The following is an 18,017-nucleotide window of genomic DNA, read 5'->3' on the forward strand; positions in this document are numbered from 1 at the left end:
CCGATCCCTGCAGGGAAGGCTGCTGAGGCGAGACCGAGCTCCACGCAGCGCGGAGAAGACCCACGCCCGTGACCGGGACCGCCGCGGCGGGGGCCGGGTGCCCATCCCGGGGGTGTCACGCACCGGACTAGCGCTGCCGGCCACAGGCGGGGGCGGGTGTGGGTCCCGGGCCGGCGGCCGTGCGGCGGCGGCGGCGCTGCGGTGGCCCCGGAGCCCCACGGCGGCCACAGCCGGCGCACCTGCGGGGCGGGGGCGGTGCGTCCCGCCCTGACGTCACAGCGCTCCCGCGCCGCCGCCGCCGTCTGACAGCCTCCGCCGGGCGCGGTGCGGTGCGGGCAGGCAGAGCGCCCCGGCTGCGCGGCTCGGCTCGGCTCGGCTCGGCTCGGCTCGGCTCGGCTCGGCTCGGCTCGGCTCGGCTCGGCTCGGCTCCGCTCCGCTCCGCTCCGCTCCGCTCCTCACAGCTGCTTCGCGCTGCCCTCACCATGTCGGTGGCCGGGCTGAAGAAGCAGTTCCACAAAGCCACGCAGGTACCGAGCCCTCTCCCCGCGCGTGGAGGGCGCTCGGCTGCGGCCGTGGTGTGCGTGGGCATGCACGGGTTTGTGCGCGGGTCTCCACTCGAGTGAGTGCGGGGCGAGTGGGTCTGCGTGGATGCTGTGCCCGGTCGTGCGTGATGAGTGAGCGTGCGGGGGGCCGCGTGTCTGGCCGGGTGTGCGCGGTGCGCGCAGGGATGTGCGCGGAGCGTGGATGTGCACGGAGGGCGGTGGGTCTACAGCGGTGTCCATCTGCGGAGGGCCGGGGCTTGCCGGGCCTCCGCGCCTCCCCCTACTCGGCTCCGGCCGCGTTGCGGCAGTGTGCAGGGGCTCCCGGGGTGCGGGAGCAGCTCCGGGGCTGCCCTGACCTCCGCGCTGGGACCCGCGGGAGCAGCTGCTGCAGCAAATACCCGCCCCGGGCTCGGACCTTCCGTGCCGAGGTCTGTGCACCGTGTTTCCATAGGCGTTGTTTGTTTTAGCCTGACTTTGGGAAAACAGCAATAAACATGACCTTTTTGTTTCGTGGGTCTAGACCACAGCTGAAATCTGAGTAATGAGGTTTGGTTCTGTTGCTTTAGGCATGGTGTGATATTGCAGGAAGGTCAGGGTGAGTGTTTCACCAGTAGTTGAGTTGTTTCATAATACAAAATCTGTGTGTTACAGTCTGCGAGGGTACAAATTCTGACTTAGTGTGCTTTAGGGCTAAATCTAAAATGGTTTCATATAAATCAGAGGAATTGATTTAGAGCTAGAGAGCTGACACCAAGACCTGTGTAGTGTAGGTGGGGTTTTTTGTGATTTTGGGGTTTTTTTTGGTTTTTTTTTTTTTTTTTTGTGTATTGGGGGTTTTTCAGTTGTTGTTGCTTGTGTGTGTGTTGTTGTTTTGTTTGTTTGGTTTTTTAAGCTTCATTTTGTTTGTAACTAAATACAAAATCTCCAGTTATTTCCAATTGCTTGCCATTGCAGGCATCTTCAGCTAGGAGTCTTGGTCACTGTGAGCAATCTGTAGATCCAGGCACACAAGATACATTCCACTTTTTGACTTTTCAACACCCATGTGTTTCCCCTTCTCATGCATCTCATCTCTTGAGCACTATGGGGAAATATTCCCTGAAAAAATGACCCTTAATCCAAATATTTGTCCAAATTCTGATTTTCCATACCTTGTAGCTGCACCAGTACACATTATAATTATAACTCTAAATGCAATGGTTTTATACCAAGTCCTCATTGGTGCATGAAGGCATTGAATAACACTATGTCTCACCTTTCATGCCACATTGTGCTGCATCACTGGTAAAATAAGCCTTGCAAGAAAACGTCTGCACTCAAAACAGATGGCATAAGGAGCAGGTAAGGGTGCCTGAGCCCATCCAGCAGTGCCCATCTGCTGCTGCTTACTTTGTTGTTTCTTCCCCTGCTGCCCTTGGTGCTTATGAGCAGCCTAGGAATCATCATTACGGCAATGAGTTCTGATACTGAAAATAAGAATTTCAGTGTCTCTGCTGTCCGTGTTTTAAGAAGCAGGCAAGATGAAGTTCACTTTTTAGTATTAGAAATTTAAGTTCTCCATTTTTGTAAGCTAATGAGAATGCATCTGCAGCAGCAGAGGTAAACATCATTTTTTGAGGGAGCATGGTGTGAAAGGTCTGTGCCTGCTGTTTTGTCCTTCAGATGACACTCTCACACTGATTGTCAGCAGTATTGTCGTTTAGAAGGAAGGAAGAGTTTTAGCTGTCTGGAACAAAAATATTTAAGTCTCCGATGCCAGATTTAGCAGCCTGACATCTGATGACCAGAGATTTTTGGCCCCAGCCTTGACTTTCACAGTTTATTTTCATGCAGGCCATGAAGACACATTCATGTATGAGAATGACTCACAAGTATGTTGAAGAGTGATCTGCTTATTGGATTGTATGCATTATGAGTGATAAATCCGCAACATAGTTGGACTGACCTTGCTCCAGGGAGTAATCCTTTTGACTAGTGGTTAAACACCAGGTGAAATACAGATTGACATTGCTGGCATGAATGAAGGTTTCCAGATAGGAACAGACAAATAGGAAGTATTTAAAAATTCTGAATTATTCATTTGGTTCTTACCCATGTTTATTTATATGATGTGCGGTTTTAATAGAGTCTTAAGTCATATTAAGAGCACATCTGGATTGTTTTATACAATGTAAAAACTTTATTTAATTTTGTTTTTTGTTTTCTGACTTGTGAAATGTCAAGCTAACCTGCATGAGGTACTGCCAGTTTAGCAGTTGTGCTGAAGAACTTAATGCCTGTCAACTTTCATGGACCAACTGCAACAGCAGTGAGACACTGACGAGCAGGAGGACACTTCGCACCTTCTGGAATGAGTCGAGTGTTCACGCTTTTGCCTTTCAGAAAAACTAATGGGTTTACCTCTGTGCAGCAGATAAATAAAGTTTAGAAAAATCTTCCTGAGTTTGTAAAAGCAGGATGAGTCTGGACGCCCTGACATTAATATAGAATTGCATTAATGTTAACAGATGTCAGACTGACCATATAGAGCATTAATTAACAGATGTTAGACTGACCATATAGAGCATATAGAGCAGGTTAGGTTGTTCATTTACTTCTAATATCCACAGAGCACCTAAGAAGGAGAAATTATCCCATTTGAATTGTTAACATGGTGCTGCAGATTTGTCATACATCCTGAAGCTGGGAAGAGCTAAAGTGTGTTTTTCCAGAAATGGGCAGCAAAGTGCTGTGCCACCAAATGGTCCCTTTTTCTTTAGGCGTGCAGACTCCTTTGCCAGTAGTGTTATGCCAGTGTGACTGACAGAATATTGCTTCCTCCAGGTTTAGGTACAGTTATAAAGCTACCACAGTCACTTTGGGTGATACAGATTTGACAGTCTGGGGCATTTAAACACAGTTGTTTTAAAATAGCGTGAGCTTTGTTTCCACATGACTGCATTCATTGCATAATATGGCTCTTGTGAGGCACAGTCAAAACTAAGCTTTCAGAAAGTAATAATTTCATAGGGAAAGAGATTAACACAAATTCTGGGAGTGGCCACATCTGATGTTCCATTTGAAACAACTGAATAAATGTGACTGACATTTAAATAGCATTTAAATATGAATGTGGTGATTTGAACCAAAAGCCTGTAGTATGGTTTATTTTTTACCACTGTATTCTGCTTTCATGATTAACTTTGTCTCAACACCCAGACCAAATAACCCAGTTTATACATTTCTATAGAGAAAAATATTTGACATTGAAAGAAACATCTGAAGAAATGACTTCCACTCCACTCATCATTGTCAGTAGCTTGTTAGATGCCATTACTTTAGGTGGAAAGTACTATGCTTCTGTCTTTAACAAAGTAACCTATGAATGGCGCAGTAAGAGAATGACTCTGCTGGTTAATAAGAAGCAAATGAGACTCCTGCCTAGCTATGCTGTTGTCCACAAAATTCTGTGGTCTTCCTAGGGCTTCTGTGCTAATTCAGAGCCTGCCTACACAGGTTCTCTTGTGAAAAAGAGAATATTAGAGTTCATCTGCCAGAATGTTTTTTTTTAATTCCTTGGTCAGAAGTATGTAAAATGTTTTTCTCTGTAATGTATGACACAGTCCACTTACTAAACCAACTGCAACTAACCAATTATTACTGTTCTCTGTTGATATTAATATTTTCCTTAATTGCTAGCACACTCTGTATTCATAACATGTTCCTGACTGTCCTGCAGTGTTCTGTGGCAGCTGTGTTTGCTTTTCCAGTGATAGGACATCACCTGTCTCTTCCAGCTGACTGTGGTTGAAGATGGACTAGCAGTGGGTCTGCTTTCTCCTTCCATATTTCCTCACATGCAAAGATACATGTGGGAATTGGCCTGGAAAGCTGGGCAGTGTTATATTTTTCTTAGTGCAAACGCTGTGCCATGTGTTGGTTTTGTGGAACTTAATGATCTCCCTTCTCATGTAGAGTGGAAACTTGTGAGAAGTCTGAGGAAGGTGGAAGGAGAGTTGTTTGCAGGGTGGTGTGGCTCTGAGGATAGAGCCCAAACAGGCTGCTAGAAACCTCTGCCCGAGAGGCATGCACCACTAGCGTCAGTCTGTTGGCTTCTCTCAGTGTGGAGCACTACCTTTTGAGATCAAGGAAAGGGAGCAAAGTTTTGATCTGGAAATAAAGACTATTTTTAGAAAACAATACTTAGCTGCAGAGGGGATTATTTCCACAGCAGGTAGGGAAATTCCTTCTGTTTGTGCACTCTAGCTGATTGCCAGATACATTATTCACATTTGGCATCATTCCCATGAATCCTTTTATTGATAGTACATAATTGAAAGGGTGAAAAATTGACTTTAATCTAAATTGCTCTTTAGTTGGATACTGTGTTACCCTTCTGAGTTGTTGATGGCTTAAACAGTCTGCACCAGTTTCAAACCCTGTTTCTAAATCGGATTGGAGGAACTGATGATTTTTGTACTAAAAAGATTAAGTTTTTTTTTTAAGATTGCTCAAACATCTATTACTGTAGTAACTTTCCAATTGACGGATAAACTTTCCATTTTTATATATGTATATATAAAATCTGCCAGCAAATCCAAAAGTTGGAGCACTAAATGACACCCATCTCTAAGTTTTTTCCCAGTGATGTCTGGAGGCAAAGAATACCCATAGATGCTGAGCTCAAAACACAGCATGCACCAAATTTTTTTTTTCATATATTGACTCCCATCTTAAGTGGAATTATTGCATAGCAAGGAAAAACTGGACGCTCTTGGTCACTCATGCAAAACTGTCTTTGAGTTTTAAATGTGTCCTCATGACTAGCATACTGATAGATAGCACGCTGCACAAAGTGCTGGAGCAGCATAACCAATTTTAATTGAAGAAGATTTTGCAGAGGTTACAGTGCAGAAAATTCTGTACTTTTATGTAGCTCCTAATTGCAAATGGAAGGGAGGTGCTGGATTGGTCTGACGTATTTCTTGTGAAGGATGGAGGCTTGAGGAGCTGGAACATTGACTCTCATGACCTAGTAGTGTACCAGTGAAGTCTTTGGCTGAAGCCTTACAAGAGGGAACGGAGTTGAAAATCTGCTTTGTGGGTCTCGAGGAGCTGCTGCTGCTGCTCTGTGAGAACATGTGAAGAGAAGCTGTATGGACAGCATTTAGTGGGATGTGCCCTGACTCATGGCCCTCTTACCAGTGGAAGTCTGGTATGTTCAGGGACAGCCAAAACATCCTCCAAACCTCTTGCCTTAGAACTAAAAGGTCTTCCTTCTGCTGCTTTCCAGAAACTTCTGTGGCTCTGATTCTCTTCTCAGAAGAATGGCCCCTGATGGACAATGGTGGTGCTTATCCATTCTTAAGTATATGTAGATAATCAGATGAAAGAAAATTGAGCTGCAGCATGGTATTATTGTAATGATGTTTGCCACAGCACAATTACCTTGCTTTCAGTGCTTATCTAATCCTGCACTTAATCTTGGAGACAAAATAGTAGCGTTTTTATAATCTGAGGTCATAGCACATCACAGGAATCCATCCTATCTGTCATAGAAGCGCCAGAAGTTAAAATTAATTATTTTTTTCCCTCCCCAAGCAGAAAAAAAAGAGAGAAATTGCTATTTACTGTGCTTACATTTTTCATAAAATTTCCCTTTATGGAGGCTCTACAGACCTGCATGGTAGAAAATTGAAAATTAGAAGTGGTTGTTTGAAGTTCAGCATATTTTCACTTTGTCTGTAGATGGAAATCACTGTGATGGACCTGTACAGAATGATTTGTGGGTATGTATTTGGACTTGATGTAATAGTGATGATGTTCTTGTGTCCGTGATGGAGGATGTATCTTTATAAATAAGCACATTTAAATTTTTTTTTATTCTGTAGACTGAATTTGTACTGATGTAGTTGTTGCAGCATCATATGGTTCACACTGAGTGCAGCAGTTTGCACTCACCTTCTTTTCCTATTATCATTTCTCCACAGAAAGGGAGTGTTATTTGATCCCAGCAAAGGTGCTGCTGAGGCAGCAGCAGTATAACCTTGTGGTTTGGTGTGATGCCAGAGGACCTTCTGAAAGAACAAGAAATTCAACCACTCATTTTGCTATGGCACCTCTTACTAGAGGAAGGCTGGAGAATTGAATGCATATCTATTGCAGAGTAGATAAGTCCCACTAGCTGAGATCCTTGTCAGCATTTATGTGTTTTGGTCTTGTGTTCCTTGGATTTGTTATCACTGTCAAAAGGGCTTGCTATGCTGAATTCTTTGTAAGCAGAAATTTTAAAATAGAGAAAAAATACTGGCTTTCCCTGCCTTTTCCTCCACAATTCTATAGCAGCAGAACACTTCACATTGTTAAAATATTTATATTCCCCTCTGCCTCCATCATATTTTTTGTGGATTTCAGTTTGATGTTTTTAATAACTTGTGTTATTTATGCATCAATTGTTACTCTTTTTGATTGCCTAATTTCCAGTTTCTATTGGCTGCAAAACATCTTTGCATGTGAAGAGTTTATCTAAACATTTTGATATAGGGCTCGTTTTTCACCTTTGGGATATGAAATTTGGTGACTGTTGTGCAGAAACACCAGAGATACTGTTTATCTTTCAATTTAAAGTGCCATTAAGCACTGGACATCACTTTTGTTCTGCATCTTTGGGAAAGACTGCAGGAAACAGGTTGGAAGGAGAACAAGTTTCATTAGAGATAAAAACTGGTGGTGTTTTTCTCTAGAAAGAAAATTTTCCTGCAAATGTTCATTTAGTCTTTTATGACTTTCAGTAGACTAACAGGATTTGCTCTTTTAAGCAACACTTAGACACAGAGATATTATTGCTGAGATCTTTTCCAATCTGTACACTTTTCAGCTTTAAGGTCTGTGCCAGAAATTCCTTTTCATGCAATATCAATCTAGATGCAGAAAACCAATTAATAATTCATAAGGTATAAATGTCAAAAATAAATGGTGTTTGCCTTTCCAGATGAGTCACTTAGAGCTTGTCTGCCTTGGAAAGTTACGGCATCGTAATCTAAGGGCTGAATTGGAAATGCTGCAATTTTACAAGTATAACTCTGCAATGGATGGGGTTCTTTCTGCTTGTAGAGGAACAGCTTTTCAACTTAACTGTTTTTTTTTTTTGAAAAGGGAGTTGAGGGCATCAGACTAAGGCCTATCCTTCCACTGCAATGAAGGTGTTTGCACAGAACTGGCTAAAGCATGAGAGGCAACCAGCTAGTGTATTTTTCTCTATTATTTCACTACATAATTTTTTTTTCCTCTGGGAGTGTTTGTCATCCAAATGCAGTTATCTAAAACTGTTGGTTGCTTCGTCCCATTTCTTGCACTGATCAGGAATGGATGGAATTTGGTTTTATTTTCTACTGTTTTGAGAGGAATTAAGGAGTTTTAAAACAGAGCTGAGGCATGAAGAATGTTCCAACCAAATGCAAACGTTTTTAGGAATCAGAATGTTTGAATGTGGAAATGTGCCTTGATGTGCTCAATAACCATGAGTGCACCTTTACTAGCTAGATTCCATCATCCAAGGAGCCTTTCACTAGTATTAACAAATAGAAGTTTGTCTGTCAGGAAGAGTGGTTGGATCTTATGTTATTATTTGCAGTCTAGATTTGAGTTTTAAATATGCACACAGTATTCTGAGGCAGGCAGGGAATCTTCCTCTCTCACAAAATTGCTGAAAAACGTATTGCCAAATATGAGGCAAATTCACCACTCTCAGAAGTGGATATGTCTGCTGCAAGTTGTAAACAAAATACACCTTTCTTCTAGACTGTCATAAGTATAAATAGATAAAATATGAATGTTTGAAGCATGGGAAGGTGTAATTGTCTCAGCTGAAAGTTGAGGCAAGCTTAGGTAAATTATACAAAACTTTAGCTTTTCAATGCAGAAAAAATATTTTTTTTCTCTATTAGACTCTTTCTGTTTCACCTATGTAAGGTGCTGCAAAAAAAGGCATATAGGAACAAAAGTCAAGCTTTGCATGGTAGGAATGGAATTTTCTTGCTAGAGAGAGTAAAAGCCAAAAATATATATGACATCAAAACACATAAAATACAAAAAGATTAATAAGTTTTTTTTTTTTTTTGTTTTATAATATTGTCATTCAGAATATGTAAGTCAGAGTGGTTTTGGACCTGTGACTTTTCAAAGGCCTGAACTGGCATGTTTTAGGAGGGCTGCTCTTTTATGGCCAAAAATCTATAACACTTGAAATAGAATAACAAAAGCTCTACAGCTTCTGGAAAGTATCCTAATTTTTTATTTAACAGTAGACTTGGGCAGGAGTAAAATACTAGAAAGGAAGATGAGTGAGGATGAAAGACTGGAGAGGTCCACAACAGGGATCCTTGAAAACTGAGCAGAGGTGAACTGTCTGCTCTGGTATGTACGGGTGATGACTGACTGGAGGGAGAAGGAATGGCAGGTGTTCGTGAAGGAAGCTAGCACTTGCTGTTTCCTGCTTCATTAGCCTGCTAGTTCCAGGATTCCTTTTCCTCATCTGGACACAGTGATAACATGTATTGTTCCAGCCCAGGAGCAGAGACAACTGTTCCCAAAACACATACAGCTTAAGTATCACGAATGGGTTAACGAGGTCAGCATGAATTTAATGGTGTCCGTCAGTATAGGTGGAATCAAATGTGACTAACAAGGGAAAACATTGTAACAAGGTAACATTGTTTCTAAGATGACAACCCCAGCTGTTACAGATTTCCTGTCTCACATGGAGAAAGAATAAGGAAGAGGCAATTGTCCTCTGCTGGTCTGATTTCAGGATAGTCTTTTAACAAGAACTGCTGGACAGCCACTGAAAAATAAGCTTTCCATGACTTAGTGCTTTTTTCTTTCCCTAGGGAGAGTTTGTTGTTCTGAGTAGACTGACAGAGCCTTTATATTTTTGTGTGTGGAAAGTTTCCCCAGCACTGGCTGCCAAAGGTTCTGCTAGGTTTTGATCAGCCAAGTCCCTGCATCAAATCAGTGATTCATTCAAGCAGTCCAGTGCAGCTCAAAACCTTAGCAGGCAGCAGCCGAGCTCCGGGCTAGCGTGCTCCTGGCGCTCCCGCAGTGCCGTGCTGGGCTGCGGCCCGAGGTGCTCTCGGTGACTCCAAGTACCCAGCCAGGCTGCAAAGGCAGAGTGCAGTAACACATTCTGGCTATGCAGATGTATAGCTTTTTGAGATGAAAGGCAAGATTGTCTCAGTGTGTCTTTCTTCCCCATAACCATAAGGAGGGGGATGACCCTTGTACTTCAACATGAGAAAGCATTGTTGCAGACTCTTGAGATGAGTTTCAGTATTTCTGCAAAAAAGGAGCTATCCTTCTGCTCTGTGCTGTTAAGTGATTAAACCACATATGATCTTGTTTGAGAGAAGAACATAAGTCTCTGGACATGTGTGCAGTTGTGGCTCTTGAGGTCCAGAGAGTCTCGAGGGCAGGAGCTGGGGTTTGGCTGTCTTGTTTCTTGATGCGCAGCCTGAATGCATTAGCCAAGAAAGGAGACGAGCATGCTTGGGTTGAGCTTCTTACTGGAGCTTGCTGGTTCCACTGCAGAATCTATTCTAATAATAACAATACGTTTTTGAGATAAAAACAAGTTGAAGTGTGGATGGACTTCTATTTGAAAATGTCTGCCAGACTATAGGAGAAAATTTACGTGATGCCCAACAGTTGACCTTACACTTATTTCTTTTGGGCTGATAGGATAATTTCTCATTTACCCTTCTCATCTTAAGAACAAGACCACTTCCCAAATTATGTATTAAAAACAGCTATATGAGATTTCTAGCAACTTTTGTAAAATGCAGGCAGTCTTCCTGAGCAGCTTTGAAAGCTTCTCTAGAGACATACAGATATGGTGCTGTTATATCTTGCTCTTTGTAAGACTCTTTCTCTCTTTTCTTCCACAGCACATTGGAGCGAGAGAGATTTGAAAATTTAATGAAGCTGCAATAAAACAGCCTATTCTAGTTCCATATTTTTCTCATTTCTGTTTGCAGATTAACTATATGTGTGCTCAGGGAAACTTTTTGATCTATAAACAGATTGACTGCTGTAGACTTTTGTTCCCCTGATTTCCTCCTGATAGTTCTTTAAAATCTTTGGAAAGTATTGTTACAGTAAATTGCATTTCCTTTAAATGCTATATTAATTTTCTTGCAGTTAAATTAAAGTTGGGAAGGTAAATTAAGCAGCTGAGGGAGAAGCCATGAGCTGTTTGTTAAAGAATGAAGATCACATCAGGAGTATAAGTGACAGCCTTCAGGATGGCTGAGCCAGAGGGCTCTGGGATAGGAATTTAGGGCTCTTGGAAGCCCTTTGGAGGATGTGATGGAGCAGATAGCAGGGAGCTACTGTAAGTGGGGAGAGTGGGATCAGGTGTTGTCTTTGTATGCTGTGTTTTAGTAATTTTATTAACACTACATTGAGGACTTAATGTGATTTTTTTTTTCCCTATTCTCTATTGCAAGGTCATGAATGTAGTCATGATACCACAGCACACTATGGCTGTATCACTATCAGAAGTCATCAGGTGTTTGGAATGTCCCTTGAAAGTGACTGGGTCTGTGGTTATAGGTTTAAGATGTGAAATATTGAGGATTTAGAAGCATTAACAAACATGGACGAGATAATGCCAAATTGCTCCTTAGTATTCCCAGGTCAGAGATGAGAGTGCTTTAAAATGCTGTTGCCCTGTTTTTGCTTTTGAGGTATCTTCCTATACATTGAAGAAGAAAGTAGTAGTCATTTCCGGTGCCTGTGCTAAGCTACAGAGAAGACTTGAGAGAAAGGTATAGGAATTCTGTTCTATCATATCACAGAGGAACCTAAGTCTGACAGAAAGTCCCAGGGAAGAGTGGAAGCAGCAGGAGGAAAAGATAAATTAAAGTATGTTTACAGGTACTTGGTTTCCTGCCACAGCCCTCCTGAGCCTGAGCCAACAAGCAAAGCTCTGCAGTGCCCTCTTCTGCAACCATTCCTTTTTCCACATCTCTGCTGCAAAGTGACCAGGAGGGCAGGAAAAGTGACTTTTTGCTCATTTTCTGTGCTATCCTTCTATATCTGAGGAATTTCTGGTACGGTTTGTGGACCTAGTTTCCTCTGCAGCAGGTCAGGGTGATCAAGGAACTGAGACTTGAACAATTAATTTATTGTTTCTATTATTGTGAGTCCTTGGCTCTAGGGAAGTAATGTATTTGGTTAGCAGGCTGGAAAAAGTTGGGTTTTGTTTTGATACCTTATTTGTTTTTAAACAGCAAGAGTCCTGGCATTAACTATTGCTCTAAATTATACAATAATGTAGTGTAGCTCTTAATTCTTTAACGTAATATTTTAAAAGGTGTATCAATCATTTAAGGAAAGCAGAAACATTTATTATAAGATGTATTATCACAGGTTATAAGATGTATTATCACAGGTTTTGCAAGCAAGCAGTGCATAGTCAAGATTTACACAAATTTTCCCAGTATTTTGTTTCCAAAGGAGACTTTATACAAATGTACAATAGAGGTGACCTTGTTCTTAGTATGAAACATTCACTAATGCATGTGGTATATGCCTTTACTCAGCAGCAAGAAAACATTCTCCAGACTAAATTCTGCTGATCTGGGTATTTTTGCTCATTTATCTTGAACATTCAGAAATAATTTTTATCCAAGATTTTCAATATTATCATTATCATTATTATTAACAGTGTTTTAGCAGCATATAATCCCAAAAATTGAGGAGAAATTACAGAATCCAGGTGTTTTAAAATTAGTAATGCAAGAGCAAAACCTAGGGTTTTGTTATAACTACATGGTTATAAGACTTTAAAATTTTGAGGGGGAAACCACACGTAACAGCAGACAAATGACAGGCACTGCAAAGCACCATCAGTAATTCCTCTGAGCCATTTTGTCTTCTTAAAGTTTACCTCCTTTGAGAGCTGTTCCAGTTTAAAATGTGTTCTAGATCTTTGACAGTGTGTGATTATGCCCCTCCCTCTTGCTTTTTTTCAGACAGAGTGAAGTAGCAGCTGACCTGAACTTCTGAGACAGTGTCTATACTGGAAAGTCACACAGTGCAAAAAGCTTGTGAAAATTGCAAGAAATATTCCAGTTTTAGATGGTTTTTTCTATGTCATGTGAATATTTAAAGTTTTTTTACAGACAGTTGTGAAGAACTCTCTGTTCAGCTGATGGGTTGACTTGAGTTTTAAATTTAGTAAATTGATTGACTACTACTAACTTCCTTTGCAAGCAAGGTGGTGGAAGATACCGGAAGAAAAGTAACATCGTCCACACAGAAAAGAAATCATGTGAATTTATGAATCAAGAGGGCATTTTAAGAAATGGTGTAATAATTAATGGATGTGGCAGAGCAGGTTTCTTTACCTTTATCTCATTTTAAACAACTAGATTGTCTTTCTTGAAACACAGAAAACACAGGACTTTAAAGAGATGAAGGTGGAACTCCTGAAACACTCCCTGTGATCTCTGGTGATCTTGGTAGCACTGCTGAGTTGCCATCTAGGAGTGTCATCTTCCACAAATCTGAGCTACTGGATACCCTCCTGCAGCACTGATTGTTCACATCTCCAAGGTTTGAATAATGCAAACCAGGAGGCTGGTGATGAACCACTTCTGTGCTTCATCATGAGTTTTGATGTCTGCCGTAGTTGGCCTTCACTAAGAAGTGAAGGATCCTTAACCACTTTCTTTCTGTGCACCCAGACATAAACTAGGCTGTGAATAGTTGTAGTTACCAAGGGATCTGCACTGGCAGTGCAAGCTTTGCTCAGAATTCCTCTCCCTGCTTTGCATCACTTTTGTCTCACCAGTGTGCAAAAGTTGTGATAGTGGAAAAGCAGCTGTAAACTTATGAGGAAACTGTGAATTCATGATCTCTGGGTATGCCAAAGAGGGTAGCTGTTGTAAACGTGGCCCTGAAGGCAAATGTCTATTTATTCTGCTTTTTTTGCTTTGTATTTCTTTGTATTTTCTGATCTGAGCCATTGCTGTCATGCAGCCAGAACCCAATGACTAGAGTGGTGTATGATCTTGACTGATGCTGGTCTTGCTGAAGATACATACCTGTGTAGATCTGACTTGCTAATTTACCCCAGTGTGCAGTGCTAGTGAGTAATGGTACTGCCATACCACTTTATTGTCAGTGGTTTGAAATATGTGGTTTTAAAACCTCACTTTGCAGACAAAGATAGACTTGTGATTTCTCCTTGACATGAAAACTTTGGTTTTGCTGTTGATCAAGTAATCAGTGAGACTGGAAGATCTGATAGTCATCAGATCTTCCAGTCCCACTGATTACTTGATCAGTGTAGAAACTGAACTGAAGCGAAGCTTATTGTAGAAACTGAAATATTTTAGGTGATTGTGGGAAGACGCTGGTTTCTGCATCCCTCTGAAGAGTCAAGAATATGATGCCCCCTGGCTTCTGGAGGCTTATCTTTCCAGATACTTCCAGTAAAGCAACGCACTTCATCAGAGCTATGTGCCATGAATTTTGATCACTTTCAAATTCTTTGCTTGCATCTCAATCTTTTTTTGATGAGTGGTAGGAGAAAGATGTATATTTATGTTACTTTTAAGGTCTTTTAATTTCTTTGAAGAGTTGAAGATTTAAATGAAGAAAGTATTGGAATGGTATTGGAAAGGTAAATTTTCAGCACTGATAATGAGTTGATCATAATTCATCATCTTTTTTGAATCTGGGCTATTCAGCTACATTCCTGAAGTTCACACAAAAGCTTGATAAATTGTAATAAATACCATTTCTCATGAATAATACTTGAATCAATCAGGGAATTTATAGTTTTGCTAATATATGTGGGTGAGAGCCATTCTATATTTAAACTGATTGGTGTACCCCCTATTTAATCATAGCTTTGCTCATGTCATTATGTATCTGTCTGGTTCTGTAGAGTCATTGTGATCTCTGCAGTCTTGCTTGGTAGGAGCATGTGCATGGCAAAACTTCCAAGACTGCATGGACTTTTGAAGTTTTCAGAAAGCCCTCTTTGTTACAGAGAGCCATCATGTAAAGTGGATAGTCTGGCTTTTTTCCTTTAGATCTTCCTAAGGCAAATGTCATCATTGGTGTACTTTATTGTCATGTTGCGGAAAGAATGCTTATCTGCACTTATGCAAACATAATGCTTATGTTTGCACTTATGCAAACAGCCTTTGTGAGAGCTCTGTTGCTTCTGTTTACTTGTGTTTCTAGGGCTGTTACAACTTTTATTCCCATAAGACCTAATGACATCACTGAGCAGAGTTACCAGTGATCTTCATCCTTTAATATGAACTAATCAGTAATACAGAGTTGTCCAAGGAGTAGACCACAACCTGAATAACCTATGTGGTATTTTTTCGGTGGATAGTTCAACAGAGTTGCACACAGCAAGACTGAAGATCATGCATCTAAATAACAACACAGAGATTGCTTTGCCTTCAAACTGCTATAGCTGATGCTGCAAGGGACTGTAAAGATTGGTGTATTCCAGTGGAATTCTACAGCCCTCTGCCTGTGTTCTTGCTGCTGTGAGGACAAAACTAGATGGTGACAGACACTTTATACACTCCCTTCGGACTGAACATATATATACACTAACATGGTCTGCACAGTTTTATATTTTGATTTCTTGAGTGACATCATGAAAAGCTGCTGTCCCCCTGGGACTAACCCAGCTCTGCCTGTATTCAGATGACTTAGTGTTTGTCTGCTTCTGGAGTGATGTGTATGTGGCAATTGCTCTTCCTGTCTTCTGGTCCTCACCCTCTCTCAGGCACTGTGAAGCTCTTAGGAGCCATATAAATATATTACTTTTACTTGCTTTTTTACACTACAAATGTATTTGGGTTTATAGCATTTCTTCTGCCCACATAACCTGAATTTTTCCTGCTAATTTCACATATTCATTCTCTGTGGAAAGACCTGTGAGTCAGTCTTTGCTTTTCTGCATTTGGAGATGAATTTGAAATTCTTGAATCCAATTGGATTCTCCCTGTAGACATGCAAGCCTTTTTCATTTCATGTTCTTCTGCTTTACTTGTCCTTGTGGAACTAGCAGTGAAATTATTATGGAGCATCCCTATTCACATATCTGTATATGATTATGTATCAAGCAGTCCCAGCTATTAGGGATGTGAATGTAACACTCAGACAAAGGATATAGGTTATTTTGTGTGTATGTCCATATTATGATGTATCAGCATAGGAGATATTTAGATATAGACACCGTACGCCAGTAATCTGAAGTTCCTCTTTAGACGATAAAGTGGTATGTCAGAGAAAATGACTAGCTATTGTTACCATCTGACCAGAGCAGAATATCTGAAAATGGTGCATCCACTGTATATATGTGTGTTGCAAACATAAACAAAAGGGCAGATGTGGATACTAGTAGAAAAGGGATCATCAAGCTTTTTGTAGCAATCTTAAGCTGGAGCATTCAAATCGAGGGATGAAAGTGCCTTCTGAAATGATAATTAAATTTTATGTTTTATATCCAAGTAGAAAATGGCAGTTTAATGAGACAAGCAGAACTATTTTTACATATATAGTGTAATCAGCTGTGAACATTTTAAAATCTTTAGGTGGGCCATTATGATACTGAGAAGCTGAATTAAAAGCATGATTTAAAAAAATATACCAGACTGAGTTTGTATTGTTCTTGATTTGAAACTTTGTGTTTTGACAATTCCAAACCTTTCAAGAAGTGCAGGGGCTAAATGTTTAGTTTAAAACTCCATTAAGTAGATATTTTCAAGTAAATTGTTTGCCTCCAAGTTCTGAAGCTTTTATGAGAATAATAAATAAAATTGCAGGATTTCAAAGTTTAAAAATTGTCGCAGACATCTTTTTATGAGAATCCTTTTCTTAGGATTTTTCTTCCTGAGAAGCTGAGAGGCTCTAGGAACAAAATGTAAACAATGGTTATCTGCTGCTGTGGAATGCAACAGGTGCATCTGTGATTGGCCCATCTTGGATGTTTACAATTAATGGCCAATCCCAGCCCAGTTAGCTTGGACTCTCTGTCTGAGCCACAGACCTTCGTTTTCATTCCTTTCTATTCTTAGCTTAGCTAGCCTTCTGAGAGGAAGCTTTTCCTTCTATTCTTTAGTATAGTTATAATGTAATATATATCATAAAATAATAAATCAAGCCTTCTGAAATATGGAGTCAGATCTACGTCTCTTCCCTCATCCTGAAAACCCCTGTGACCACTGTCACAGAAAATCACAGACATTTCATAATCAAAGTGAATTCCTCCATAGACTAAGTGTAATATGTGGTCTTTTCTTCTCAGTACTGGCATTGGGATAATGACCTTCCCAATAAGTGACATCAGCCACTCTTTGTAAGTCTCTCTCTGAAGATCTTTCACTCCCTTCATCACCTCCCTCTGGACACACTCCTTGAGCTGAGCTGAGCTCCCAGAACTGCACACAGAACTTGAGGTGAGGCTGCACCAGCACAAAGAGGGACAATCATTTCTCTTGCCCAGCTGGTAATGCTGTGCTTGAGAGACCCCAGAACACTCCAGTTGCCTTCCTGGCTGGCAGGACACTGCTGGCTCATATTCAACTTGCCATCAATCCAAACTCCCTCTTGTTTTTCCATGAGACTGCTTTCCAGGCTCTTGTCCCCCAGCTTGTACATATAACCTGGATTACCCCATCACGGGTAGAAAATCCATCACTTGCTCTTGTTCAGTTTCATGTAGCTGATGATTGCCCACCTCTCTAGTTTTATCCATATCTCTCTGTAAGGCCTCTCCACCTCTGAGGAAGTTCACAGCTTTTCCTCTTTTGGTAACATTAGCAAAGTACTTAACACACTTTCAATTTCTGTGTCCAGGTAATTTCAAATAAAAACATCAAAGAGCACTGGCCCTAAAACTGAGCCCCATGAAGCCTACTGGTGACTGTCTGCTTGCCTGATGTGATGTGATTTAGTACCCATCTACCCATCAGTCAATTTCTCACCCAACATGCTATAGACTTTCCTAGCTGTGTGCTGGACATTTTGTCCAGCAGGCTACTCTGAGAGACAGTATATCAATCATGCATAATGAATGCTTTCATTAAGTGCTGTACATTGCATCCTCTCCATTATATAACGTTTTAACTATTTATATTCACAACAGAGCATGATACTTCTTTATTCAGTACTTAAGACTGTTAAATAAAGTTTTCTTGAGTTGTCAATAAAATTTGCATTAAATCTCACTTCTTCTAGTTCTACTCTGTGAATTGTTTTCCTATGTCTAACACTGCAGAGATGACTCACCTGTGCTGGGTGATATCTTGACCCCTATAAAGTAGTTTTATAAAAACAAAAGTATTCAATTTTTCTTTTCTGCACTGAGAGACAGCTGCCGATGCTCTGTCTGTAGGGTGTTCAGTGACAGAGGGAAAAGGAGGCTCTAGCAAATGAAGGGTCACTGTACCAGTATGGAAA

General features: G+C 41.0%; 1 protein-coding gene across 1 annotated transcript in view; it reads left to right on the plus strand.

The window, feature by feature from the left end:
- Positions 1-336: 336 nt before the first annotated feature.
- Positions 337-18,017, plus strand: part of SH3GL2 (SH3 domain containing GRB2 like 2, endophilin A1) — a 90,853-nt gene continuing 73,172 nt past the window's right edge. Inside the window, exon 1 of the mRNA XM_036402692.2 lies at positions 337-527. Coding sequence (XP_036258585.1) covers positions 483-527 — 45 coding nt within the window. The 5' untranslated portion in view covers positions 337-482. The remainder of the gene's footprint in view (positions 528-18,017) is intronic.

Source organism: Molothrus ater, chromosome Z (genome assembly GCF_012460135.2).
Source record: "Molothrus ater isolate BHLD 08-10-18 breed brown headed cowbird chromosome Z, BPBGC_Mater_1.1, whole genome shotgun sequence".
Classification (NCBI taxonomy): Eukaryota; Metazoa; Chordata; class Aves; order Passeriformes; family Icteridae; genus Molothrus; species Molothrus ater.